General features: G+C 32.6%; 2 protein-coding genes across 6 annotated transcripts; one reads left to right on the top strand and one right to left on the bottom strand.

Moving 5' to 3' along the window:
* Window positions 1–3,105: 3,105 nt before the first annotated feature.
* Window positions 3,106–15,860, top strand: LOC113770574. 3 transcript variants are annotated; one of them, XM_027315077.1, is made up of 10 exons: window positions 3,106–3,419; window positions 5,105–5,258; window positions 6,677–6,851; window positions 7,608–7,723; window positions 9,615–9,674; window positions 11,196–11,343; window positions 11,783–11,849; window positions 14,356–14,427; window positions 14,556–14,621; window positions 15,363–15,860. In XM_027315077.1, exons 1-10 carry the CDS (start codon window positions 3,192–3,194, stop codon window positions 15,495–15,497), a joined length of 1,221 nt encoding a protein of 406 aa, XP_027170878.1. In that variant the 5' UTR covers window positions 3,106–3,191; the 3' UTR covers window positions 15,498–15,860. The 3 variants fall into 3 exon arrangements, with proteins under 3 accessions (XP_027170878.1, XP_027170881.1, XP_027170879.1); XM_027315078.1 differs by lacking the exon at window positions 3,106–3,419 and adding an exon at window positions 3,512–5,016; XM_027315080.1 differs by lacking the exon at window positions 6,677–6,851 and having other exon boundaries at window positions 3,107–3,419; window positions 7,673–7,723.
* Window positions 15,861–17,290: 1,430 nt separating this feature from the next.
* Window positions 17,291–25,383, bottom strand: LOC113770811 (BTB/POZ domain-containing protein At5g17580-like). 3 transcript variants are annotated; one of them, XM_027315399.1, is made up of 4 exons: window positions 25,081–25,383; window positions 19,534–19,660; window positions 19,387–19,456; window positions 17,291–19,233 (listed from the first exon to the last, which is right to left on the bottom strand). In XM_027315399.1, exons 2-4 carry the CDS (start codon window positions 19,566–19,568, stop codon window positions 17,611–17,613), a joined length of 1,728 nt encoding a protein of 575 aa, XP_027171200.1. In that variant the 5' UTR covers window positions 19,569–19,660; window positions 25,081–25,383; the 3' UTR covers window positions 17,291–17,610. The 3 variants fall into 3 exon arrangements, with proteins under 3 accessions (XP_027171200.1, XP_027171199.1, XP_027171201.1); XM_027315398.1 differs by having other exon boundaries at window positions 19,534–19,639; XM_027315400.1 differs by having other exon boundaries at window positions 19,534–19,632.
* Window positions 25,384–26,557: the final 1,174 nt, after the last annotated feature.

Raw genomic sequence — 26,557 nt, 5'->3', positions numbered from 1 at the left:
TATATTTTGTGAAAGTTGAGAATTCTCTTCATTGTTACTAGACATATAAGTGTAGATGAACATATAACATGTGAATGTTTATCCTACTGTTTGACTCTTCCAACGTTCAACCCAAAAATCAGGATTTCTGTTAGGGATAATTTCAGAAACCTCCTTGAGGTTTCTGATAATTGCATTGCCCTCTCTTGAAGTTTTGAAAATACCACTTACCTCCCCTATTAGTCATTTGGAACCCAATGCTTATCTCATAAATGGTGACATGACTATACTATCCTTACAACTTAGGAAATATTACGTATTTATATGGAGAGAAACAATTTAGTTACTTGTACTAAATTAACCATGATTTTGAATATAAAAAAATTGAAAATCTTGAATACTAAATTTTATAACGATAATTGCTAGCATTTTAAAATTCTTTTTCTATATTTTAGTAGTTCTTATAATTTCTTTCTCCTAAACAAAGATTAAAATTCTGATTAAATATTATTATTTCATAATTTTTTCATAAGAAAAACAAGATGAATATGAAAATACACAAAAGAGGGTAAAGTATTAAATATGTTTACAATTAGATTTTATTAAGTTATGGATAAAATGTAACTGCACATAATCTATTCTTTCCCTTCTTTTCCAAAATATTTGGTCTTTCTTTTATTTTCTTTGTATAAGTAATCCAAACAAAATGGTTAGAAAAAATTTTTTCTACTTTGATTTATTTGCTTTTCCATTAAAATCATACCCTTTTATTAATCCAAACGTTACTTGAGAGTTGTATTTTTTTTAAATTAAAAATGATGGAAATTTCTATTCATTTTCTATACACTAACAGTATATGCATTTTTACCATTGGATGCACGACACATAATTTGAATCTAAATTTGAAACCCAAATTTTGCGCACATATCATTCATCGAACCGTGATAGTGTATACACTGTTAGTATATATAAGAGTTACTCATATTTTTTATCATTTGCCATCTATAGTGATTTTTTTCTTATAAAGGCCATACTTGTTTTGTTCAATTCCTTTTCAAAATCTTTCAAATTTTGATACTAATAGCTAGTTTGAATGTTTAGCTTAGAAAAAAAAACATGGGAAATGTTAAGTTATGAAAGAAAAGAAGAGAAGAGTTTTTAATATTGTTTGAGAATTAAAGTAGGAAAAGGCATGATTTTGGGTATATATGTCAATAAAAATTTGTTTAGTATACCCTTGAGGACAAAATTGGCATTCAGAAAAATTTTATTAGGCATTCTTGGCTTTTGTAATGCTTTCCGCCTGCATTTGGGCGGAAAACTTTGGTAGTCATAACAATGGGAGCTCATTCGTCCAAATTAGACGCTTTTCATCCTTTGCTGTTCTTTAAAAACTCCCAAATACTAGAAAGAGTGTCTTTTTTATCACATTTTTTTTCATCAAATCGCAGCTCCCAAACTAGTTATAAGAGTTTAGAAAATTTTTGCATAAATCTTGATTCCAAATTAATAAGTTTTCCTCTCCAATACTTTGATTTTGTTATTTTATATAGTACTATGAAAATGGTTATTATTACTAAATTCTATTACATTCATGCTAGGGTTTAGTCTTTATTATCTATTTTTAACTAATACTTCCTTTTGATAACCAATTAGTAATAAGTTAAGGGGTATTTTTGGTATGAAATATTCTTCTTACTCTTGAAATCATTTTTTTATTGTTGATTTTTTGAATTAGACTAATTTGTTACAAGAACATTAGTTTTAAGGGAGGTTAATGATATTTTGAAAACTTCAAGGGAGGGCAGTGAAACTGTTATAAACCTCAGGGGAAGTTTCTGAAATTATCCCTTTCTGTTATTTTCAAATCTCTGAAAGATTTAGATGGATAAAACCAAGAAGAAAATAAGAAATGAAGCAAGAAAAGTTCTACAAGCCATACTAGAACGTTAGCTAGATTTAAAAAAAAATTAAGTTATTTTCCGAAATATAATTAACAAACTAATTTTCTTGCAAAATTGATATATCCACCAATTATCACCAACAAAATATTAATGTGGTTGGACACAAACTTGAAAATGTGACCACAAAGATTCTTAATGGAATGATCCTTCTTGATTCAAGTAGCAATTTTTTATACAACATAAAATGGTGGTTAAAAATTAAAAGGAGGTTTAATTTTAACACAAACTCCAATGAACAGAGAGGATCAATTTTTTTTTTCTCCAATGAATTTAGTCGTTTAATAGTCTAGTCAATCTCTTTGCTTAGTTATTCATGTTTTCCCATCAAAATAATACATAGTAGTATTTTATACAAACAATGAATAGGGACATGAATGTATTGTAGGCAGATTCGTCTATGGCTATCAATAATTTCCATCCCATTTCTATCATTCTTTTTCTTTGTTTAGCAATGTGATATATACGAGGTAGGAAAAAATGCAATTTAAAAATGTGTTGAGAGAATTTTTGTACGAAAACTCGCAATTCAAACAACGCAATAACTTTTGCCACTCTCACATATTAGACCAAATATTGTGTTAGTTTAGCTCTCAATCAACTTCAACATCCTAACAAATAGGCAATAATCTTCGTGATAAGCAATTAGAATACTATGGATTTGGAAGTTGGATTTCAAATATGAACAAAATTGACAAACAAAGTTGGTTGATGTAATAACTAACAAAGAAAATGCTTACATTTTTTTTTTTACCAAATACATAAATTTTAAATTTGTTACTACGAGTATTTTCTATTAAAATTATTATACATATTGAACTGTGAGAAGAAATTCTCCAATAGATTATTTTGAAATTTTCATATATGCATATGATTAAAGTAGTGAAAGTGAAGAAAAAATATCTAAGCATAGGATAAACGAGAAAGAATAGAATAAGAAGAAGTGTCATTTGAGAATTATAAATTGGATTATTAGTTATCAAAGGTAATTTATAGATTTCATAAATGTAAGGGGTTAATTGCAACTGATCATTAATTACAGGGGGCTAAATATAATTAAACCTTAAAAGAATTTTGTTGGAATATAAGAGCAATTAATTCACTGTGGCACATACCTCACTTTCAAACTTTTGACCAAAAGCCTCCCAATACTTTCCACGACTTATTATATATATTTTATTCATCCGTGGATCAAAAATTAAAATTTCAAATTCCCAAAAAATTTTAGCTCAAAATTTTGCAGAAGAAGCCATGGCTTCGCCGGCAGACAACAGCGGAGGAGAAGACATTGAGCACGGTGGTGGAGTGGCAGTGGAGATGACCGCAACCGCCGCAACAGAATCATTATCACCTTCTTCTTCTCCTATGGAGGACGCGATTTCAATTTCCGATGAACGTATTACTCCATTGTTGAATCAATCACAAAGACCTAGAGTCAACATCTTCTCCGTTTCTCACTCCAGAAGAAGGCCTGTTAAGGTGAATTTCGCTGAAAATCTTGCAAAATTTCAACATTTTGTCTGTTCATTTCAAGTATTTATGGAGAATTTTTTTTTTTGGCTTCAAACATTTGTTTATTTGTGTAATTTACAGTAGAAATAATGTTCTATAGATAGTTAATTACTCAAACGGAAAAAAATGTTTATTTATTTGATCAAGCCGAGCTTAGTATAGTAGATTTTTGGAGCTAGTATTTGAAATTCGGATATGTTTCTAATCTAAGTTGAACTTCACTCCTTAAAATTGCATAGACTTGACTTTGCTTATACTGGAATCGTATTCTTTTTGTTGTTGGGTGATCACTGTCAATTATATTTCTTGAGAAACTACTTATGAATAGGAAAATATATGTAATAGTTATTTATTTGTGATAAAGGATGAAATTTCAAAGCTTTGAATATAAGCTACTTAATTTTCGATTTTTGGTTAGTTGTGTTGAGCTGGCGATCAAAGTTTTGTGCTATTATAAGGTTGATTGTTTGAAAAAAAGGGTTGATTATTATTTGAAAGGGAATGGTTTTAGATCCAGTACTTTACCTGTTTGAAAGACGATGAATATCTGGTAGTATCAAATGCTGGATCGGTGGATGGTTTAGTAAGATGGATTTTATGGCCAAGTGATTCTAAGTTTGATAGATTATCAGGAATTGCTGAAGATTGAGCTGAGAAATTGATGAAGATGAGATGGTTTATATTCTTCCCATTGGAAATTCCATGGAACTTGTTCACTTTATTGGTTTTCTTCCAATACTTTAGGAAGCATAATTGACAATTTCTAAGTGGGAGAGAAAACATTAATGACGGTTAACCTCCTCAGATGGAAGCCCAAGTATCTGAATTTCTTTTAATCTTGTCCCAGCTGTTTAATTCTGTTAGTACTCTTGAAGGGGCAAATAGACTATTCTGTCATTGCTGGTGATTGTTTACTGTAGTTAACTCTAAACACTAATTACAATTCACTGACCAAAACCCTTACTGGAAAAGGGGAGTAACGGCATTATTTGCCACTTATTTCTACATAACTTAAAAGAACTTGATTACCTACTGAAATATCATTCTCTTTGTTTTACATGACTGGTGTTAGATTTCTAGTGGATTTGGGATATTGCTCTTTCTCCTTAAATTTAATTGAATGCTATAAGTAGCTCTTTTGTATCTGTTACTGTTTTCCTTTGATTTTTTTTTTTTTTTATAGTTTTCTGATGTTGTTTGAAAATATGATGAGTCAAAGTTACATCTGTCTGAAATAGGAAGTATCAATTCTTGCAGTAGGATGAGTATTTAGTGGTTGGCTGATCATTATGATTAAATTGAAGCTTCAAAAGTCTTTGTTTTGGCTGTCTAGTTTTTATTGTCTTTTAATTTTCTTGAGTTGGGATTCTCATGTAAAGGCATTGTACTGCTGCTTGATTCTTGTGTTTTATTCCAATTTACACACATATATCAAGAAAAAAAATTTCTAGTCTTGTTCAGAATGCATCAGTGGGTAGAATTTGTTATCTGGTTGATGGCTAGTATTTCATGTGCTAATTTGGTTTCCCAGAGAAGTAAACTGTTTCTGGCCATAGTTTTATTGGTATGAATCACTTATGCTTGTTCTGCTTCAAATATGTTGGTTAAACATAGGAAAGGCTATTATATTTCTTACTTTTAGTATCTTACAGGAGCAAATAACAAGATTGGCTGAAACAGAGACATCACCATTCGTGCAGTTTACCGTTTGGATATGGGATGGTTCTAGGTACTCTGGTATGCTATGCATGGCCTTATCATCTATTATCTACTGTATCATGGAAGTTCTTTCAGATGTTTTCACTGGTAAGTAACTCACTGATTCAATTTACGAATAATAGCTCTCAATCAAACAAAAAGTTATTTTGAACAAGTTGTTAGTTGCTTAGCACTTTGAAGAGAGATCTTTATTTCTGTGGTTTCAATTATAAGCTTTGTGTGATTTATTTAGTTATCATCTTTTTTCTTGGTGTGAATAAACATGAGGCCAATTACATCTTCCTTTACGAGAAAGAGATTGGTGAAGATTTGTCCTCTCATTAATAACTTTATGTGATCAATGTAAGGAGTGAAAGCTAATCCTTCCGAACTATGTAGATGAAAATTTGGGCCTTCAATTGAAAAGGTGGAGTACATGATTCGGGCTTGAAGGTTCCTTATCTTTCAAATATGGGAGCTTCCCTCCTCTCCTCCATGACTGGCTGTATTTTCTTTGACTATGTCCCCCACTCGACCATGGAAAATATTGTATGCATAGCTTTAAATTATGGTGATGTCAAATAGTGGTCTTAGGAGTCAAAGAGTCAAAGACATTTAAGGCATATATAAGCTTAATTATGCCAGAGATTTCCTCTTATCTCCTTTACGTTGAGATTTCCTTCAGTTAAATCCTTTTTTGGTTTGTCAAAACTAATGGATTCTCCAGTCCTTTGATGACCATAATACATAGAGTAATTGGATGGTAAAATATCCAATTAGAAATATAAAGTTGAACCATTATATGAAGAGATGATATTTAGATGTTTTCATGAAGTAATAAATCATTAAATTTTTGTCTTAGTAAATGTAATTAACTGATTGACAATTCTTTGGTGAATTGACTGGATATTACTCTTTTTTCCTCTATAATTGCAATGTTTCTTTTTTTACTAGTTAATTTATTTTGTTTAGAAGTCTGAATACATCCTTTTCTTTTTTCTGCTTAATTAATGCAAATGTGGGCATTTCAGCTAAAGCTGAACAACTATTTACATATTTGAGAATTGTGAGAAATGTTTCAAGTTCAATATGCTGCTTTCCATTTAAAATTGGACCATGGATCTGCAAGATTTACGGTGCCCTGGCTCTATAAGTCACCATGTTACAGATTTTTCTGTTTTTAGTGCTTGGTCAGCTCTGCAATATTAGCTTCAACCACGATAATGTCCATCTTGAAACTCAATACAGATTTTTAATCAGAGCAAAGAGTTAGATGTTAGAATGGTGGTTTTTGGTAAATCTTAGAAGTATATTATGTAGCATTCGTTCTGAGTTTTCGTGATTACCCCTTTATTTACTTTGATATGAATCTCTAATTGAAATGGGTCCTTTTATACTTTCATCTTTCGTCATTAAAATGACAGGGTAATCTTTTCATTCAGGGCATGTAATGTCTTGTCTCTTCCCATGCTTCAAGTTGTGCCCATTCTAATGGAATAAATCGTTTTGCTCATCCTTAATGACAGCTCAATCAATTCCTCTTTTTGAGATGGCATTTACCAGATGTACAGTTATTTTGATTTTGTCGTTTGTATGGTTGAAAAGAAGCAGACAGCCAATATTTGGTACATCAAGTGTCAGAAAACTATTGGTTCTAAGTGCATTCATGGGATACCTGTCATTGTTGAGTTTTATTTATTGGTGAGTTCTAATGCTTGAACCAATTGAGTTGCATTTGGTCAGACTAACAACTTAGTAAGCTCAGCTGCTGATCTTGTTTATTGTAAATTTCTCTTCCATGCAGTTTATACATCATTTTAATAAGTGGAAGCATGATTTAGCCTTTTCCGAGGACTTATTACAGATTGTATCTATACTCTGTTGCTACAGAAGTGCTTCTTTTAAGTCTTGTCTGCAGAACTTAGAGTGCTTTTGAGATTGTGTATAAAGCCACTATATTTTTATCTATCTTACATTTTTACTTTCTGGTTCTTAAACATTTTCTAGATGTACACATGCTAAATTATTTTGTTTTGTCAAATACAGCTTTTGAGCTTACACAATATTACACACCACTATGCAAAAACTGTATCTGTTACAACGCTGCTTTCAGTTTTTCAAGTAGCACTTAGATCACCCTTATTGGCAGTTGGAATGATAATAAATCTGCTCATGTTCTATTCTTTGACTTTCTAAGGAACTCATTTGCAGCATTTTTAGCCGTTATATAATTTCTTTTCTCTTCTATTTTTTGGGTTGTTCGTCAGAGCTAGTTCTTTTTTTTTGGGGGGGGGGGGGGAGGGGAGGGGGGTTGATGTTCTCATTTGCATAATTAAATATTTTGTTCTTTTATTTTACTCTGCTGTTCCATGCGTTTGGTTTTTCTTTTTTGGTGAGTTATGTTTGTGGACTTTGATGATTTACTTGTGACAATGTGTGAGCTAATTTCCTTTTCAGCATTCAAAGAGTACCTCTTTCTCAGGCAATCATGTTGAACTTTACTACTCCAATTGTGGCTGCAGTTGCTGCAAGAGTCATATTGCATGAGAAGTTAAAAATTGCAGAAATAGGAGGTAATTTTCTTTGTTATTAGACATTCTACAGTGACAATATATCTGTAATTTAGGCAACTATTACATGTACTGCAAACCTATTTGCAATTATCAGTCTGTTGGAAGTAGAAGGTAATCTGAAGAGATAAGGATAAAAGTCTAGAAGTACTGCTTAGTAGGCCTTGGACACAACTAGGTCTTTTGAAGAGAAAAGGAGAAAAGTTTACAAGTTCTCCATGAAGTAGAAAATTTCCTGAAGACGCATTGAGAAAAGTTTTCAAGTACTACTTAGTACGACTTAGACGGTCTAATTGAAAAACGAAGTTGGTTAAGGAAATTATGCAATCTTCATTGGTTAAGATTAAGGAATATCGGATTTCTGAGTATTGAAATTCTTCTGGTAAAAGAGGAAAATGAAGCTTTGAATTAGCTCTAAAGAACAGGTAAGTGCGAAGTTTGACCTAAATACTAAAGACATTAGGCTTGTAATAACATCATACACTCTAAAAGAATGGCTGCAAAGCTTGAATTATAGCTACAAGAAGGGTCATCGTTAATTGGAGCATTTGGGATGCCCTACCTTGGGACATTGGCATCAGATACTATACAGAGAAATATTGTTGAGACCAGCTAAATCTGATTGAGGTTGACTTTTGTGCCTTAGCAACAAGTTATCCTTGGTGTTTTATCGATTGCTGATAGGACTTGATTCCAACCCCAAATATATTTGCGCTTTTAAAACCTAATCCAAGTGGACTACATGCCAAACCTAAAAAATACATAAAAAGTACTTCCAAAATTTCTGAAATATCTTTGATGCAGTTATATTGGAAACCATGCTCAATGCTAGAGGAATCATTAATATACTGTGACAGCATTACATAACCCAAAACTGTTTCCAATCTCTGAACATGGTTTTTTTTGAAGTTAGCCAATGTTTGCAGTAAACTTACTCTTCCTTAAATTTATTGCTTCATTCTGTTGATTATAGAAGACTTGATTTCTAGTGGCTAAAACCAAACGAAAAACATTCTTAAGAGCAAAGGGCAGCAGATGCAGGTCTTCTGCTTATTGACATGTGATGCAGTATTCTCCAATAAGAACTCTCATTAAGGCTCAGCGTCCGTTGTTTCCAGGGAGGCACCTTGAGGACAAGTTTCTGTAGGATTCCTTATTTCAACTCCCGAACCAGCTTTAGCATCAAGCAGCTGAATTACTAGATTTTTAACAACTGGGCCTCTAACAGATAATTCATCATTCATTAATCCTCCTACTTAGGCTGAATCATCAAACTCACCAATATATGCTTTCCCATGTTGCTTGCCTCTAATCAGAAAGCTGGTCCTCTTGTTATATAGGAATCTAAAGCATGCCCCAAAGATTCTTTTCATTGGACAAATGGTTCAAGATCTCGTTTCTTGTAAGAGCCATTCCACAGGGACAAGCAAATTGGAAGATAAAATAGGTCAATGTTACCTTAATGCTCAGAAAATACACCATGAATGCCAAGAAGTTTTAGAAGTTTTGTTAGTAAGATCATTATTGATGCAACAGTGGGGTGTTTAATTAGGGAAGGAATGAGCATAATTAGGGACAAGCTCACATTGCTGCTTTTTCATTCCGAATTTGATGTCTAACCATATCCTTGTTGCCTATGTTGAATCTGAAGATCACAGTGCATTAGAAGTGTTTACTAGTTAGTTGGGTCATTTGGAAGACTGTAGGAGACAAGTTCGTCATTTCCAATTTTTACTTCACCTTTGGGTGTAAAGAGGTTTCAAGTTTTCTATCTTCTGTTCCAGCTATATCTTATCTTTCATTTTGCTTGTTGTGTCCCTTAAATATAAATATTCTTTTTATTTTGTATTCCTCTTTTTTGTTCATTTTGTGTTTACTTTGACCCACTCTACAGGTCTTGCTTGCAGTTTCTTTGGCGTACTTTTTATCTTCCGGCCAGTGCTCAACATACAAGGTAAACAAGCGAGTTTGTGGAGCTTCTTATGTAATTCTATGAGACTGGCTTCTTGAAGAAGGAATGCAACTTATTAATTTTGAGTATCGATATTCCCATGTACCTGCATTTTCATTTTCCTTATGTTTGTTTCAACTTCTATAACAATGATCACATTATACAGAACACAACCTGTTAAACTGAGTCAAGTAAGCATATTTCTCTAAATATATGGAAAGATATATTTGCAGCTGTCATTTCTGCCTAGTGTAAAAGCCTGATGACATATTAAAAGCTTAGTGTACTTAGTGCATGGATCTTCAAACCTTATCTTAATGCCAACTTATCAGAATACAAAATATTTCTAGCTATGCAATCCTTATGCATCTTTGACATGGGTAATTCCATTTTATTCCTCAAATTTAGCATCCAAGAGTTCAAGGAAGCTAGATATTTAATTGCTTTTTAATTAAAAATAAGAATAAGCTGGATCTTGGAAATAGTTCTAGAGAAAGAAATAAAAAAAGTTCAAGCTGTTATCAAGATTTGACAAACTTTAGCGTGAAACTGGGATACTAAATGCAAGAAGTAATAGATACTTCTATGGCACTGTCCTAACTTGCCAGTGCATCTCTTTACACAGCTCAAATGCTTATACAGTCTCCATTTGTCCATGTTCAGTTACTAGAGTACCACTAAGATCACAAATCTCCTTTCTGAATTGTTGCAAGTGAACTACCTTTAAAAGAGAAGAAAGATAACATTACCCAGCTGAAGCTAATCTAGCTTAGGCTGTCCTTAATCCTTATGTAAATGTTTTCAGGGTTAGGAATATATTCGGCATGTTTGCTCCAAAGGATTCCTGTTTGAATTCAATTCCAAACCATTAATTTTGCTAAAGCAGCGGATAATCGGTGATTATTTTTCCTAGCTTACAATTTCCTGACTGATATTTTGCCACAACACTTAGAAGAGCTGTCATTTGTCATTTCATTTTGAAAGCTATGCAGAGGATTGCCATGTATTCTCTGGTAGTTGACCCATGAAAGGTCAAGAAAGCATTAGTTTTTTCTATGGTATTCATGGAAATTTTAAAGGTCTATGCTACTATGCAAGAGAAATCTATACTCTAATTAGTAGTACAATGATCTGAAATGCTGTAAAATCAGAAATTACCCAGGATCTCCCTGTTAATTAGCAACTATCCTGCAAAGCTTCTCTCAAAATTCTAGTTTTCTGGTTGCTGTTATTATTTATATTTGTAAGAGCACTATTTCCATCTATACTTTTTAACTAGTTAGCAAGTTCCTAAATTTTTAATATCTTAAAGCCTTCTAAAATAAGTTTTACCACCATAGGCATAAAACCATTTAAGGATTTTCATTGTCCTCTACTATTTTCCTTGGGATCATAAATAAGAGGAGTGATAAAATTTTTCTGCACCCTCTGATGTTCTAATAGTATAATCAGATACCTTATGTCCTGCTTTAGCATTACTGAATTGTTTGTTATTAGTGTCATTTGTCCAACTTTTTGTGGCAGGCTCAACTGAAGCTGGAGAAGCAAATATTTCTTATGTCAAGGGAAGTAATCATTTATATGCAGTTCTAGTTGGTTTAGTTTCATCAACAGTTGGCGGAGTTAGCTACTGCTTTATAAGGGCTGGAGCTAAGGCAGCTGATCAACCTTTGTAAGATCAATGGTTTGCTTGTCTGGTTCATTGATTGATTTGTACATATTTACTTCCTACACTTCAGAAGATGGGTGGGATGAGTATAGTTGACTAGTGGGGAAATGGAGGGAGAAAAGAACTTTGGTTTACCCCATTTAATAAAGTTACATTTCTAAAACTTTTGGTCCTATTTATCAATGTATATTTTGCTCCTTTGGTTGTCTTCTTACATTAATAAATATACTAGAGTTGCTTTCCTATGACATTGAGAACTGTTATTTGTCTTTTTGGTTTGAGGCTTTAATCAGATAGACCAGTGATATTCATCCAAACAAATTGTGATGTTAGTTTTCATCTTGGACACCTTTGAAGTATACAAATTACATGAGTGGGTATGTCATAATTGGCCTTTTTATCTGTTCCCAATTTTTCTGATAGTTTTCTTTTGATGTTTCAGACTCACTGTCTTTGCATTTGGCTTATTTGCCACTCCTGCTGCAGCAATATGTGCATTCATCTTTGAAGTAAGATTGCAATTTGAGTTAAAATTTCTTATTGCTGTATGTTTGTATCATTCATTTCATGTTTCTTTATGAGCTATTGCCTAGATGTGTTATTACATGCAAGTTTATGGATATTTGAAATGATGATGTTTTCCAAATTAAATTGAAAAGGGTTGCAATTATTTGCTTATCTGAAAGCTATTGCATCTAGTTGCGCCATGACTTGTTGTGACTGTCAAAAAAAAAAAAAAAAATTATTGAGACTTAAATCACTTGGGGACTGGGTAGGTGGTGAATGTGGTGCAAGTCTTTTCATATGAAATTTCAAGAGATCTAAGGTGCTTCTACTCCCTTTTTAATGTTACCAATGTGCTCTAGTGCGTGATTTGTAATTGTGACGGCTGCTAGAAATGTAGTTCCTTTTTGTGTAATGAGGGTGTATAACTTTCTCATATATGTTGTTTAACACAATTTCGTTTGGATGAGTTAAACTTTTAAGTGATTATTCTGTGCCATTAGTTGCTGACAATTTTCAGGTTTCATTTGAACTGATATCTCCTAAAACGCATTTAAAAAAAAAATATTCAACTGAGTATCTTTATCTTTCTCCATTTGTCTTGTTTTACAATGTGCCCATGCCTTTTTTAATGTTAAAACTGAAAAGTAGAGGTAATTCATTATTGGTTTCAAGCTGTTTATAGATACTATTTATTTATTATATGCTTTTGCAAGTTTCTTTTGCTTTTTGTATGATATTTTGGTCACCACTGTATTCTAGTTGGGGCTCTCATTAGGGAAGTACTGTTTTTCTTTTGCTTTTTGTATAATATCAGTCCATGCACTAAAGGCATTAGGAAATAACAATGAGCGAATGGAAGCTACTTTAAACAGCCCTAAGAACTTTATAGCAAGGTGCTTAGGAGCTCAGAACTCACAAAAAAATGATAGAGAAGGGATAGCTCGGTATGTTAACCCCCTTCATCCCCCTCGTGGAAAAAAAGAGACTAAGGTATCTGTAAGAGAGAAGGAATAGTCTGTTTAGTCTCCTGCATAACAAGACTCAGTCCCCTTCACTTTTATTGCTCATGTAGTTTCTTTTGTCCAAAATATACACTTTCTTGGCTTGGGCATAGAGTTTGGGATGATTACTCCTATCTGCCGTCATCCTCAAAAAGATTCTGTGCTTTTGTGAAGACATGCAATCTCATGTTTCATTTAGGTTTAGGACATACAATCTCATTAAAAAGACTTATTGTAGACTTTTCCTTTCAATAATCTTCTCTTACTCTATCTATAGCCTGAAGATAGACTAGTGTCATGTCATTTTTTGTGGTTTCAAAAAATTCCTTACTGGTTTTGAGTTACTAGATTGACTATATATCACCTCCTAAATCAACAATTACATTCTCTCTGCTTATTTAGCACACCCTTGTGTAGCACACAAATGGAGTGTGCCTCAAGCAGTGGTAATAACAATATTATTAACTTTTCAACAGACCTGAATGCCGGCGTTTTTCCTTTCAACTATGCAGCTTATATCTTGCCATCACAAGGACAGAAATAAGGAGAAGAATTACAAAAGAGCTTTTTTCCTTTTTTACTTTCTTTTTATAGAATCCTGACCCCAATAAATCATACAAAAAATGTTGCTTCTACTATGGTTGTCTGATGAGTGCATTGGATCTACTTGGTTTTATTGTGGCTTTGCTTAGTAGTCTATTTTTTCCTTTTTGCCTAACAGATAATAGCAATTTCAAACTTATTTAGTTTATTGGCATAAACTACTCAAGTAAAAGCAAAATTCTAAGGAAGTTTATCAGCAGATAATCTTATGCCTTTGTTTACTGATAAAGCTAATATGAAAGTTGGAGTTCAAATATAATCAACAACTTGACTAGAAAATCAAATTGTATAAGGTACTAATGGGATGGTTTTGTTACTGAATGTAATTTAGAAAGCCAACATATACTGCCACATAAAAGATTAGAAAATGCAAGTGCAAATAAAAGAAAAAAAAGGTAGATTGTTGGAGTTGTAATTCTTACATGGTCACGGGTTAACCTCGAACAGCAGAATCTATTGTTGCTTGTCGATTGTCATCCTGAGATAGATATACCTATGGGCACATTTTAATCTTGTGAAAATTGTTTAGAAGGTCCTTTTATGTGCAAGAAAATGTAAAAGGTCAGATCCAATGTACAAGTGGAGTCTTTTGGCCATATATATTTACTCAGTAGGTAAATGCTGTAGCCTTTCTATTCTCTAAGTGAATTAAGCATTAAGATGACACGAGCTTTTAATCATATCTCTTGGTTTAGGTTCTTTTGTTGAATAAAGATTGTAATTTGTAATCTTTTGCTTCGAATGGCATGGACAAAAGTATGTAAATGATCGTCTGATGTGTGCTTCTTTTGCGTGTTTTAGACATTGCACTGATTTAAAAGACATCTGCTGTTTACCAACTACATGATGTATCATTTTTTATCTTGCTTTCTTACAACTATTTCTTTTTCGTGTACTCATGTAGGGTTTTGTGCTTCCTGGTTTTTATACTCTTCTTCTGATGGTGATACTTGGTTCATTAGCTTTCTTGGCAGAGGTCACTCTCTGAAGCTCTAATCCTTTCACATTGTTTGAATTTCAAAATTTGATCTGAAAACGAATTGTGGCTGAATATTGATCATAACTATTTCTTGGATGCCCATTGACACATTTTTCTCTCTTCAGATAACTGTAGCACGTGCACTTCAGCTTGAGAAAACCAGCAAAGTTGTGAATATTCTGTATCTTCAGGTATTATGTAGTGCTTCATACTGTACCATTTAGTCTGGATATGATGCAGTTCTTTTATACCAGCTGTCTCACTCTCTATGTGGTAACATTCAGTTAGGAACATGCAGTGTCTTTCTGATGATGTCATGATACATTTTATGGCTTTGGTAATTTATATATTAAAAAAAGGTGGAAACAAACTGGCCTATTATTGTGGGAGTTCTCCTGTATCTGTAAGTAGTTATGTGATCACATTGACTTAATGATTTTTTTCTTATTTTTTGGGTAATAACTTTGACTTAATGACAGTATGCAACATTTGATCAGTTGTACTGACAGGATGTAATAACACTGACTTAATGAGTTTTTCCATATGCCTCCACATATACTCGAGATTCATATCTACGAGAATCCTTGAAAGGGAAAAATATGCAGTTGTATGCTTTCATGTTTGTGATAGTGTCTTATGGAAGTGTTAGATTTCTAATCCGCTCCGCAATTTACAAGCCGGGAAAGAAGTGTTAGCTAATAGGAAGTTGTTAGTTAGTTCAAACACCACGATTAACAGTGTAGCAGTTAAAGGCCCTGTTGTTAGCAGTTAGATGGAGTTTGGAATTTGGAATTTGTTGGGCTCTTGTATAATTATTATAGTTGCTGAATTGATATCCTAATTTCATGCTAGTTACACGACTGCATTTGAAACCTAACACAATATCTCTTGCTAATTGCATCCTCTTTCCTTCTCCTTGGTGTTGTTATTAGGCTGCTTCAACTCAATTGCTTGGAATGAGCTTATCTAGAATAGTTCCAACATTTGGTAGACTAGTTGGCTGTACACTTATCTTGATTTCAGCATGTTGTACTATGTACGTTGGACCCGAAAAAGAGGTTGATTGAAACATTTTGTTGTTGAACTCAATCTGTCGAGGATATATTCACCCCAATTCGGTGCAGAAAAGACTCTTTTGTGCTTGCCTTCATGCCAAAAGGGTTTCAATACCACCTGTGACTTTACAGCTCCTACCTGCGTATCAGCGACAGCTTTATTGTGCAAAATAGAGATGACAAGGATATCAATATAGACTGTACTATAGAATTTGTGACCATCTTGTATTTTTTTTACTCTGGGGGGAGTTTTGCAGGCAACAGCTTAACAACGTGCTAATTTTGCTGCTTGCTCATTTTTGCATCTTCTTGTCCTAATTCAAAACGATTTTTTAAGGGTCAAAAAATATAAAGATGCTGTTTCTTTGTCGAGAATTTCCATTAATGTTGGAATCATGATGTGTGTCTATACATGTCTATATATATATATATATATACACACATATACATATATATTGAGCACCAAGAAATCTTCAATCTGATGTTCATCTAAAATAAGATTAGATGAGTTTGCCTCTTCTCTAGATAAAGCGTATGCAGTAACAATCCTTTGCTATGCTTCATTTTGTCAGAGAAACCAATTTACAATAACATACAATTTGTTTGGGCAATTCTTATTGAAGTTAATTCATCTAAAATAAGATTCTCAGTATTCCCATCAGTTCAACAAAGCTAAGTTGGGATAAATAACGCCAAAGCAATTAATTCATCGAATTATTCCACCAAAAGAAGGGGAAAAAAATTCGGTCAAAAAATCGGCAATGATAATGAGAGGTCTGTTACAATGCTGAGTGCCAATATTTCGACTACAGTGTTAATTGATAATGAAAATATTAGAAAATCATAAATTTAAAAAGTATGTTTTGAAATATATTATGGTTAGTCAATTGTTCAAAAATGCTGCTGAAATTATGAAATACAAAATGAGGTACATACGCAAGAGAAGTAAATAGAAATCTTTGTGGCAAAGGTTCGCTTGGATGGCAAATTTTGGCTCTTTACTGCAAAGGCCATTTGTATTGACTTTTGCAAAAAGCGTACCTTTTTTTTTTGGGTATATATAGCTGTACATCCCATGAGATACCACAAATTATCAATTAACAGTGTCGCCACATCTAGGACACCATTTTAAAAAAAAAAAAAATTCTTTTTGGGATTCGAATGCAAAAGTTTGCAAATGGTGTTGAAAAAAATGAAAAAGGAAATGATATGTCAAGGTGCTGCATAGCTCAATTGCAGTGACCCTATATGAAGAAATGGTGTGCATTTCCCCCTAAATTTGTGACTTTTTTTTACATTATTTCTAAAAATTTGCCCAAGTGAGGTGACAAAGTGTATACATGCAACCATTGGGCTTTGGTCTGCCCTCCCTCGTGCATTAGCGGGAAGTATAATACTTCCTTTCGTCATAAGATTTAGAAAATGCATTAATACACTTGTCTGGTTTAAAAACTCACCTCCAATCTCGTACAAGTCTAATTACGCTCTCCCCTCTAGCATAAGAGTAGAATAGATTGTTGACGTTAGATCCAAAAGAGAAAGAAAAGGCAGGAGGTGGGGAACAAAGTGGATATATCCAATATTGGAATGATAAAGGGTGATTCCGTATTGCGTTGAGAGGGCAAAGCATGATTAACGCTACATAAAATATCAATGGAAAAAAACTTGGTGCAATATTGCAGAACAGGTAGCACAATTTGCTTGAAACTCAGATCATGGCTTCATTTGGTTTTTCTATTGCCACCAACCATCCTTAACACTAGAAGAAAAGAACTTAATTCTGCATTCACATTTGATGCAGGAAATGATAACCAACAAAAATCTGTATCATCACAGGTGCTGTGCCGTACTATGGAAAATTACATAGTTTCACTTTCCAACATAATCTAAGAAGTAGAAAATAACTTTTGACTTAGCAACAAATAATTGAAAAAATGAAACTTGAAATGAGAACCACTTAAACTAGAACTGCCAAAAGATCAAGGTCTAGTTAGAGCAGAACATTCATAGTCGTCCCATCAATTAATAAGCAATCTCCAGAAATATCCTATCAGACATATTCAAGTCAAAAAAACAAAAGAATAAGGAAAAAGAGTACAAAGAAAGAAAGCTGATATTTGCATTCCTATTTTGGATGGACCTTCTTCTTCTTGACATGGCAGTTGCAATCATGCATGCTGGTTATGCATCCTAACTTCCTCTTCATTTCTTTCCACATGTTCACTTTTCCTTTTCTAGCTTTCCTGCAGCTACCATTCAGGATTTCCCTTCTCATCATATCGCATTCTCTTTCCAGTTCCAACACTTTGCTGCTCATCTTTTCCATCTCTGCCTTGATCACTTCTTCTTCGCTGTTGCAACCCCTTGTTGCTGCTTCCTCTTCCTCTTCCTCTTCCTCTGCCCCTTTTAAAAATAATCTCCCCTCCTCTGATCCCTTGATTTCCTTTGGCATAGTCTCTCGCATTTGCAACTGAACTGCAAATAGCACTTGCACCATTACTCTCACAGGCAATCTTTCATTCCTTGAAGCATGTAAGCAAGCTTCTGGAGACATCTTGCTGCAATCCAACAGGTGGCATACCTCTTCTCTCTCAGATTCTGTCAGATATCTATGCTTGTCTAAGTAGATATCTATAGCCCTGTACATTCCATCTGAATTTTGTAGAATTCCTCTAGATGCTGCAAGTGAAAAGTCAGCAAGTGATATAAATGTGCTCATCTTTAAGTCTATGTCACTAGCAATTTCAATCAGAAAGTTCTCAATAAGTTCTGCCACTGTGATCAATTCATGTCCATCTTTTCCAGTATAATTGCGATAGAAATTCTTCATGAGCCTCCTCACGCATTCTGTGTCATACCGTTCTTCCTTGGCATATCCTTGAGAAGGTATCAGGAGATCTTTCACAGTCGCCTGGTCTAATTGCTTCCCAATCCTGATTTCAAATCCATTTCTACACTCGTTACTAGCATCCAAGGCTATTGCAGACCGTAGCATTTCAAATAGTAATGCGCAGGGTATTAGTCCTCTTGCATTTGGTAACATTCTCTCCACTGCTTCAATTATCTCTCTCTGGATACTTTTCTTGTAAATTGAACCATCATCCCCTTCTTTCATGCTGAAAAGTACCCACTTTTTTGCATACTGACATACAGCTGCAGCTATGTATTCTGCTGGGATTTCCCGCTCAATCATTGCACCAATGATGGGCTCATAGAGCCTGAGAGACAATATTGACAAATCTTCAGATTTCCATTCCAAAGCAAAGAGTTTCCTCCGCACATTTGGCCTGAAGTAATTTTCATTGTCCTCTCCTTCATCATTGGAGGTCAAGTCCTTGAATGATTCTCCAAGAAGATGTGGATGTTCCAAAGCCTTTAAGATTATTGATTCGACACAGGCACCAACCAGGCCAAGATCCGCTGCTTGTTGAAGAATATCCTCTGCGGCCTTGAGGGCTCTAATGGATTTGTTCCAACTAGAAACAACTTGGTGTTCAAAGAAGTCCAGAGCCTTGCTGAACAAATTATTGGTGCAGTGGCTCTCAGTCATTCCAAGGTAGTGGGCTAGGCAAGCAACATGCGTGACATTTTCGGTTGACAGGTTGATTTCGTAACCATGGCAGAATCTTGCAACTAGCTCAAATGTTTCTGGGTCAGCAGGGGCATCTCTAAGAACATTTGTGAGATCCTCACTTGGATGATCTTTGAGCAACACAGCTAGCTTTGATGATTTAGAAGCCAGAAGTTCCTAATACAGTTAACAACTATCAGATTTATATAAACTTTAAACAAAGCAGAAGGGATATCTAAATCAGGGCCTTTAAAAGACAAGATTTTCTTAACCAATTAGAGGATGAAAAAAATGGGAAGCGAAATGGCTGCATCTAGAGGATGTTCTTACCCTGTCTAGTGTAAAAGGTACACCATCAACACAAAGTTGCACTTCTGATGATGCTTTAGATTTTGACTTCCTGATCAAAGAAGAAAAAATGGTTTACAGAATTGATTCCTAGATTAACAAAGAAGGGTATGGTCCTTAACTTATTACCTGGTTGCAGAATCTATAAACTGCCCGGTGGCCATTATATATAGCTTCCAGTGATACAACAAATTGGTTCCAGAACAAGGAGATGATGATTATTCAAATCTGCAAGCTAGACAAAAATCTTGAAACCCTGAGATCAAATTATTCTCCAGTAATACAACAAATTAGTATGTTCTTAACTTGGTTCATTTGCAATAATATACAGATATTTGTGAAGCAACAACAGTGCATCTGAGGTGATATGTAATGCAGTAACCATAACTTAAGTTTTCCAGCCCATACTTCAATCAACAGATGCTCAATTGAAACTTAAATAACTTCTGGTATCAGTGTTACATTGAATACGGTATAAACTTTTTAGCTACATAATCATGAAATTTAATGCTTATTTTGAACAACAAAGATCCTGTAGATGATGTAAAGAACAGTTTTCAATGGCTATAGGCAGCCTAATGTGTAACTCAGTCAAATTAAAGCCAAGTATGATCATCACTCACACTAAAAGACCATTGCAACTTGTGATTCAATTCCAATAATTGCACCAGCAAAAAATATAACCAATAAAACATGCGTGTCATAATAGACATCAAAATGCACTGTAAAACTTCCCCAAAACCACGTTTTAAAAAGACAAATTGGTAAACTAGAGGAAAATTTTGGAAAATAGTGAAGTAATAAAGATGTGTGGAAAATAATGGTAGTACCTTCTTGAAGGGCTTTTTCACCTTAGTACTAGATCCAGCAGCAACACAAAAGTTTTGCATATTTTGTGAAAGCTGAGAATTCTCTTCATTGTTACTAGACATATAAGTGTAGATGAACATATAACATGTGAATGTTTATCCTACTGTTTGACTCTTCCAACGTTCAACCCAAAAATCAGGATTTCTGTTAGGGATAATTTCAGAAATCTCCTTGAGGTTTCTGATAATTGCATTGCCCTCTCTTGAAGTTTTGAAAATACCACTTACCTCCCCTATTAGTCATTTGGAACCCAATGCTTATCTCATAAATGGTGACATGACTATACTATCCTTACAACTTAGGAAATATTACGTATTTATATGGAGAGAAACAATTTAGTTACTTGTACTAAATTAACCATGATTTTGAATATAAAAAAATTGAAAATCTTGAATACTAAATTTTATAACGATAATTGCTAGCATTTTAAAATTCTTTTTCTATATTTTAGTAGTTCTTATAATTTCTTTCTCCTAAACAAAGATTAAAATTCTGATTAAATATTATTATTTCATAATTTTTTCATAAGAAAAACAAGATGAATATGAAAATACACAAAAGAGGGTAAAGTATTAAATATGTTTACAATTAGATTTTATTAAGTTATGGATAAAATGTAACTGCACATAATCTATTCTTTCCCTTCTTTTCCAAAATATTTGGTCTTTCTTTTATTTTCTTTGTATAAGTAATCCAAACAAAATGGTTAGAAAATTTTTTTTCTACTTTGATTTATTTGCTTTTCCATTAAAATCATACCCTTTTATTAATCCAAACGTTACTTGAGAGTTGTATTTTTTTTAAATTACAAATGATGGAAATTTCTATTCATTTTCTATACACTAACAGTATATGCATTTTTACCATTGGATGCACGACACATAATCTGAATCTAAATTTGAAACCCAAATTTTGCGCAAATATCATTCATCGAACCGTGATAGTGTATACACTGTTAGTATATATAAGAGTTACTCATATTTTTTATCATTTGCCATCTATAGTGATTTTTTTCTTATAAAGGCCATACTTGTTTTGTTCAATTCCTTTTCAAAATCTTTCAAATTTTGATACTAATAGCTAGTTTGAATGTTTAGCTTAGAAAAAAAAACATGGGAAATGTTAAGTTATGAAAGAAAAGAAGAGAAGAGTTTTTAATATTGTTTGAGAATTAAAGTAGGAAAAGGCATGATTTTGGGTATATATGTCAATAAAAATTTGTTTAGTATATCCTTGAGGACAAAATTGGCATTTAGAAAAATTTTATTAGGCATTCTTGGCTTTTGTAATGCTTTCCGCCTGCATTTGGGCGGAAAACTTTGGTAGTCATAACAATGGGAGCTCATTCGTCCAAATTAGACGCTTTTCATCCTTTGCTGTTCTTTAAAAACTCCCAAATACTAGAAAGAGTGTCTTTTTTATCACATTTTTTTTCATCAAATCGCAGCTCCCAAACTAGTTATAAGAGTTTAGAAAATTTTTGCATAAATCTTGATTCCAAATTAATAAGTTTTCCTCTCCAATACTTTGATTTTGTTATTTTATATAGTACTATGAAAATGGTTATTATTACTAAATTCTATTACATTCATGCTAGGGTTTAGTCTTTATTATCTATTTTTAACTAATACTTCCTTTTGATAACCAATTAGTAATAAGTTAAGGGGTATTTTTGGTATGAAATATTCTTCTTACTCTTGAAATCATTTTTTTATTGTTGATTTTTTGAATTAGACTAATTTGTTACAAGAACATTAGTTTTAAGGGAGGTTAATGATATTTTGAAAACTTCAAGGGAGGGCAGTGAAACTGTTATAAACCTCAGGGGAGGTTTCTGAAATTATCCCTTTCTGTTATTTTCAAATCTCTGAAAGATTTAGATGGATAAAACCAAGAAGAAAATAAGAAATGAAGCAAGAAAAGTTCTACAAGCCATACTAGAACGTTAGCTAGATTTAAAAAAAAAATTAAGTTATTTTCCGAAATATAATTAACAAACTAATTTTCTTGCAAAATTGATATATCCACCAATTATCACCAACAAAATATTAATGTGGTTGGACACAAACTTGAAAATGTGACCACAAAGATTCTTATTTTTTTTCCAAGAAAAGAAAACAAAAAATGAAATTGACTTCCATGATTTATTTTGTTTTATTTTTTTTTGTGGCGAATATAGCATGGTAATTTTGGTAGTTTATAATTTTATATGGTTCCTTCTTGATCCAAACGCACCCAAACTCTCTCTGTTTCACTACCCTTTGTATTTCAATGTTAGAAACTACCACAACTTCTGCTCTACATCAACACCAAAATTTCCCTCTTCTTTCAACAGCCAAATCCACCCCAGCACTTGTCATTCACAACTATAATTTATCCATCTCTAAAAAGAGGAAAAACCCATGGGTCTGTTTGGATAGCTTGTTTTTGGGACTGTTTTTGAAAAACTGTTTTTCACATTCCAAATGCTACAGTAAATGTGTATTTCAAAAACAACTCCAAAAACACCATATCCAAACAATATATCAAAAACAACTCCAAATAAATATTTAATATGTTTATTTCAATTTGTATATTTCAATTATGTATAGGATATATATATATAATATTAATTTAAATATATTTATTTATACATATTATAAATATTTTATTTTATAAATAAATATATATTGGATAAAATATATTTTTATATATTTATAATATATTTATATAAATATTATATATTATAAATTATATAAATGATATATAATAATATGTAATTATACATTTATATAAATATTATATATTATATATATTTGATATATACATAATATATATTATATATATTATACATTTATATAAATGTACATTTATACATAATATATATATTTATGTATATTTATAATATACTTTTATATAATGTATTATATATAATATAATACATTTATAATATATTTATACATTTATATTTAATATATTAATACATTTATACATAATATTAACATATATTTATAATATATTAATTTATACATTTATATAATATTCATTTATAATTTATACACATTTATACATTTATAAATATATTTATATTATGTATTATATATAATATATTTATTATATATATATTTATATGTATTATAAATAAATATATTTATTTATAAATATTTATAAATGTATTATAAATGCATAAATGTATATAAATATAAAAATATAAAATTTATAATTTATACATTTATACATTTATATAATATTCATTTATAATTTATACACATTTATAATAATATACATTTATACATTTATAATACATTTATATATTTATTTATAAATTTATTATAAATGCATAAATGTATAAAAATATAAAAATTATAAACTATAAATTATAATTTATACATTTATATAATATTCATTTATAATTTATACATAGGGGTGCAAACGAGCCGAACCGAGTCAAACATTGAACTTATCGAGCTAGACTCGACTAAATAAGAAACTGGCTCGAGTTCGACTCGATAAGGCTCGATTTACTCAACTCGACAAGAGCTCGAAATGGCTCGAATTCAGCTCAAAAATTTCTATCACTAAACATAACCAGCTTTATTTAACCTGACTCCAATAGCACGTTTTAACCTATTCAATGCCTTGCAAACTTGAATATAACAATTCCAAACATGAATTAAAAGTAACAACAAACAAGTTTTTCATTGTCCAATAAATGAGATCAATTTTTTTTTCAATAACAGCCCATCTAGTAACAGAAATATAACAGAAATGAAAGAAAAAGGAACATCCTGAAGCATACAAAGTGCTCCACACGATTAACTCTGTTGAGAAAGTATGAAACAACTTCTAAGCAAAATGAACATCCTGAAGCATACAAAACTGAGCCTAAAACATAAACAGCAAAAAAACCCAAATTGCAGCTAGTAAACTCTTTTCCTAATGTCTATAAACTCCTGTTTTCCCAGGTTTGGAATATTAAATTTAGTGCAACGCAAATCCAATCGTAACATAAGCCAAGATTATGTAAAATAAAAAAAATCATATCAAAGATTATGTTTAATTACCTTCTTAGTTGAGTTTTGCATATTTACTCTTACCCTTGACTAAATATCATCAAAGTCATTCCATTTACTCTTAGTGCACAAATCTGTCATATCTTTAACATTTATACTTTCTCCTATCACCAGCAGCCGAAAAGGCCATTTATACTTTAACATTGATTAAGTTCACTAAGCACATAATTTCTAAACGCAATCCAGCTTGCATTTTCTAACAGGACAAGCTAAAAATTACCCCAGAATGAGAAAATAAAAAGTGAACAATCAAAAACTACAAACCAAAATTATTTCAATCAAACAGAAGGTATATTCCATGAAAATGTATGTAAGAAGTTAAAAAAAGAAACCCAACGTTCTTACCAATCTTCAAAAACCGTCCTAAATCCAAACTCAAAAAAAAAAAAAAAATAAGGAGAAAAAAATACATAGACAAAAACGCTTGTTCCAACTTCCAATCAATATCAGTACAATCTTAATTCACCGAATACCTGAGAAGAGACAAATTTTTTTTTTCGGCTAATTGATTGAAATTGGGGACGGAAATGGGAAGGAAGAGGAGATCTAAGTCTAACGAGAGCTCCAGCTCCGTCGCCATTAACAGGAAAGAGGAAATTAATAGTAATAATTTTACATCTATACATTCTACAACAGGAACGAGGTGAAGAAGTCGATCTGGCTTTAATGACAGGAAACAATCACTTATTCTACCACCAAGCATCATTATACAGCAACAAAAACAGAGAATAAGGGAATAAGAGTGATGGATTACCTGTTCGCGAGGCCCTCCACCAATGGAGCTGATGAAATGTCTACCGTAGCTGAGTCTAACGTTGGCCAACAAACTGGGACTCGGAGAGAAAGGGCTCTTCAATTGAAGGACGGCAGTGGTGGTGGCAGAAGTGGCCAACTGGTGAGTGGTGAAAACAGTGGTAGCGGCGGCTAGGGTTTGCTTTTGATTTGGGGAAAGAGGAATGCCGAGTTGCCGACAGCGGAACAGCCGAGTGGGAAGAAGAAAGAGGCGTGTTTGTGTTAGGGGTGTCCGCTGTCTTGGTCCTTAGTCCTTGGAGAAATTGTATCTAGTTTCTAGTTTAGTAATTAGTTAAATAAGTAGGGGTATTTATGTAATTTTACACGGCTCGCGAGGCTCGAACTCGACTCGTATTATAAACAAACTGGTTCGAACTCGATATTGACTGAGCTCGAGTCGAGCGTTGACCGAACTGCTCGCGAGCAGCTCGATTCGTTTGCACCCCTATTTATACATTTATAAATATATTTATATTATGTAATATAATACATTTATATATTTTTATATAAATATATTTATTTATAAATATATTATAAATGTATAAATGTATATTGTTATAAAAATATAAAAATTATAAATTATAAAAATACTCGAAAATATGTTTTAAAAATACATCAAAAAATAATCCATAAAACATTTATAGTAGAAGTTTGGAATATAGTTTTTGAAAAATAATTCCAAAAACAACTAATTCAAACGGACTTGTATTTGAAAAACGAAATGCTACAGTGCTGTTTTTGAAAAACAACCCTAAAAATAGCTAATCCAAGCAGAGCCCATGTTTCCATTCCCTTTCTTGCTCAGACTACAAGAAGCGACTTCAAGTTTCAGCCACCAGAAAACAGCAGCAAGAACAGCAAGAGCAGCAGGAAGAGCAGAAGCTGCTTTCTCGATTAAGTGATCAGATATGTGAGTATCTGTGCAATAAGTAATAAAATACTCAACGCCTAACAACTACTAAACTAGGCAGCTTTAAAACAACTAACTAATCTACCAAGTAGGAGATCATTCTTGCACTTCAAATGTACAAGTGAGCAAGGTAACTTCATGGTCCATTAATTCTTCAAACTTAGCCTGCTCCTTGCTTGTATGGTGAATGATCAAGGCTCTTAAAGCTTCCTTCACCTTCTTGGATCTTGATCTTGTCATCGGACCATCAATGTTGACCAAAGGATCCTTGACCCAAGGTTGAAGTTATTGCACACCCTTATCCGCATCACTCTCTCTCAATTACATGTGCTAAAGTTGGTAAAAAAATTACTGTTATACATAATCTTGTTTTACTCAAAAATAAATACATACCCATGTTTGTTGTTATCTGAGTCATGAACAATCTAACATTTATTGAGGTACTGATTTTCTTAGATTGTATGTTTGCTTTTAACTTTCTTGGTTGTCTAGTGCAGAGTGATGAATGGTCCTATTGTATCTATTGTGA

The sequence above is a fragment of the Coffea eugenioides genome, chromosome 5 (assembly GCF_003713205.1).
Source record: "Coffea eugenioides isolate CCC68of chromosome 5, Ceug_1.0, whole genome shotgun sequence".
Taxonomy (NCBI): Eukaryota; Viridiplantae; Streptophyta; class Magnoliopsida; order Gentianales; family Rubiaceae; genus Coffea; species Coffea eugenioides.
Note: the sequence above shows the minus strand (reverse complement) of the source record. Positions and strands in the feature narration are given on the sequence as shown.

Excerpts from the sequence above, each read along its gene's own strand:
- LOC113770811 (XM_027315399.1), bottom strand. The coding sequence starts at position 19,568 with ATGGCCACCGGGCAGTTTATAGATTCTGCAACCAG. Across the intron at positions 19,457-19,533 it reads TTTATAGATTCTGCAACCAG|GAAGTCAAAATCTAAAGCAT; the intron begins GTAATAAGTTAA and ends TTCTTTGATCAG. Across the intron at positions 19,234-19,386 it reads TACCTTTTACACTAGACAGG|GAACTTCTGGCTTCTAAATC; the intron begins GTAAGAACATCC and ends TAACTGTATTAG.
- LOC113770574 (XM_027315077.1), top strand. The coding sequence starts at position 3,192 with ATGGCTTCGCCGGCAGACAACAGCGGAGGAGAAGACATTGAGCACGGT. Across the intron at positions 9,675-11,195 it reads GCCAGTGCTCAACATACAAG|GCTCAACTGAAGCTGGAGAA; the intron begins GTAAACAAGCGA and ends TTTTTGTGGCAG. Across the intron at positions 11,344-11,782 it reads AAGGCAGCTGATCAACCTTT|ACTCACTGTCTTTGCATTTG; the intron begins GTAAGATCAATG and ends TTGATGTTTCAG.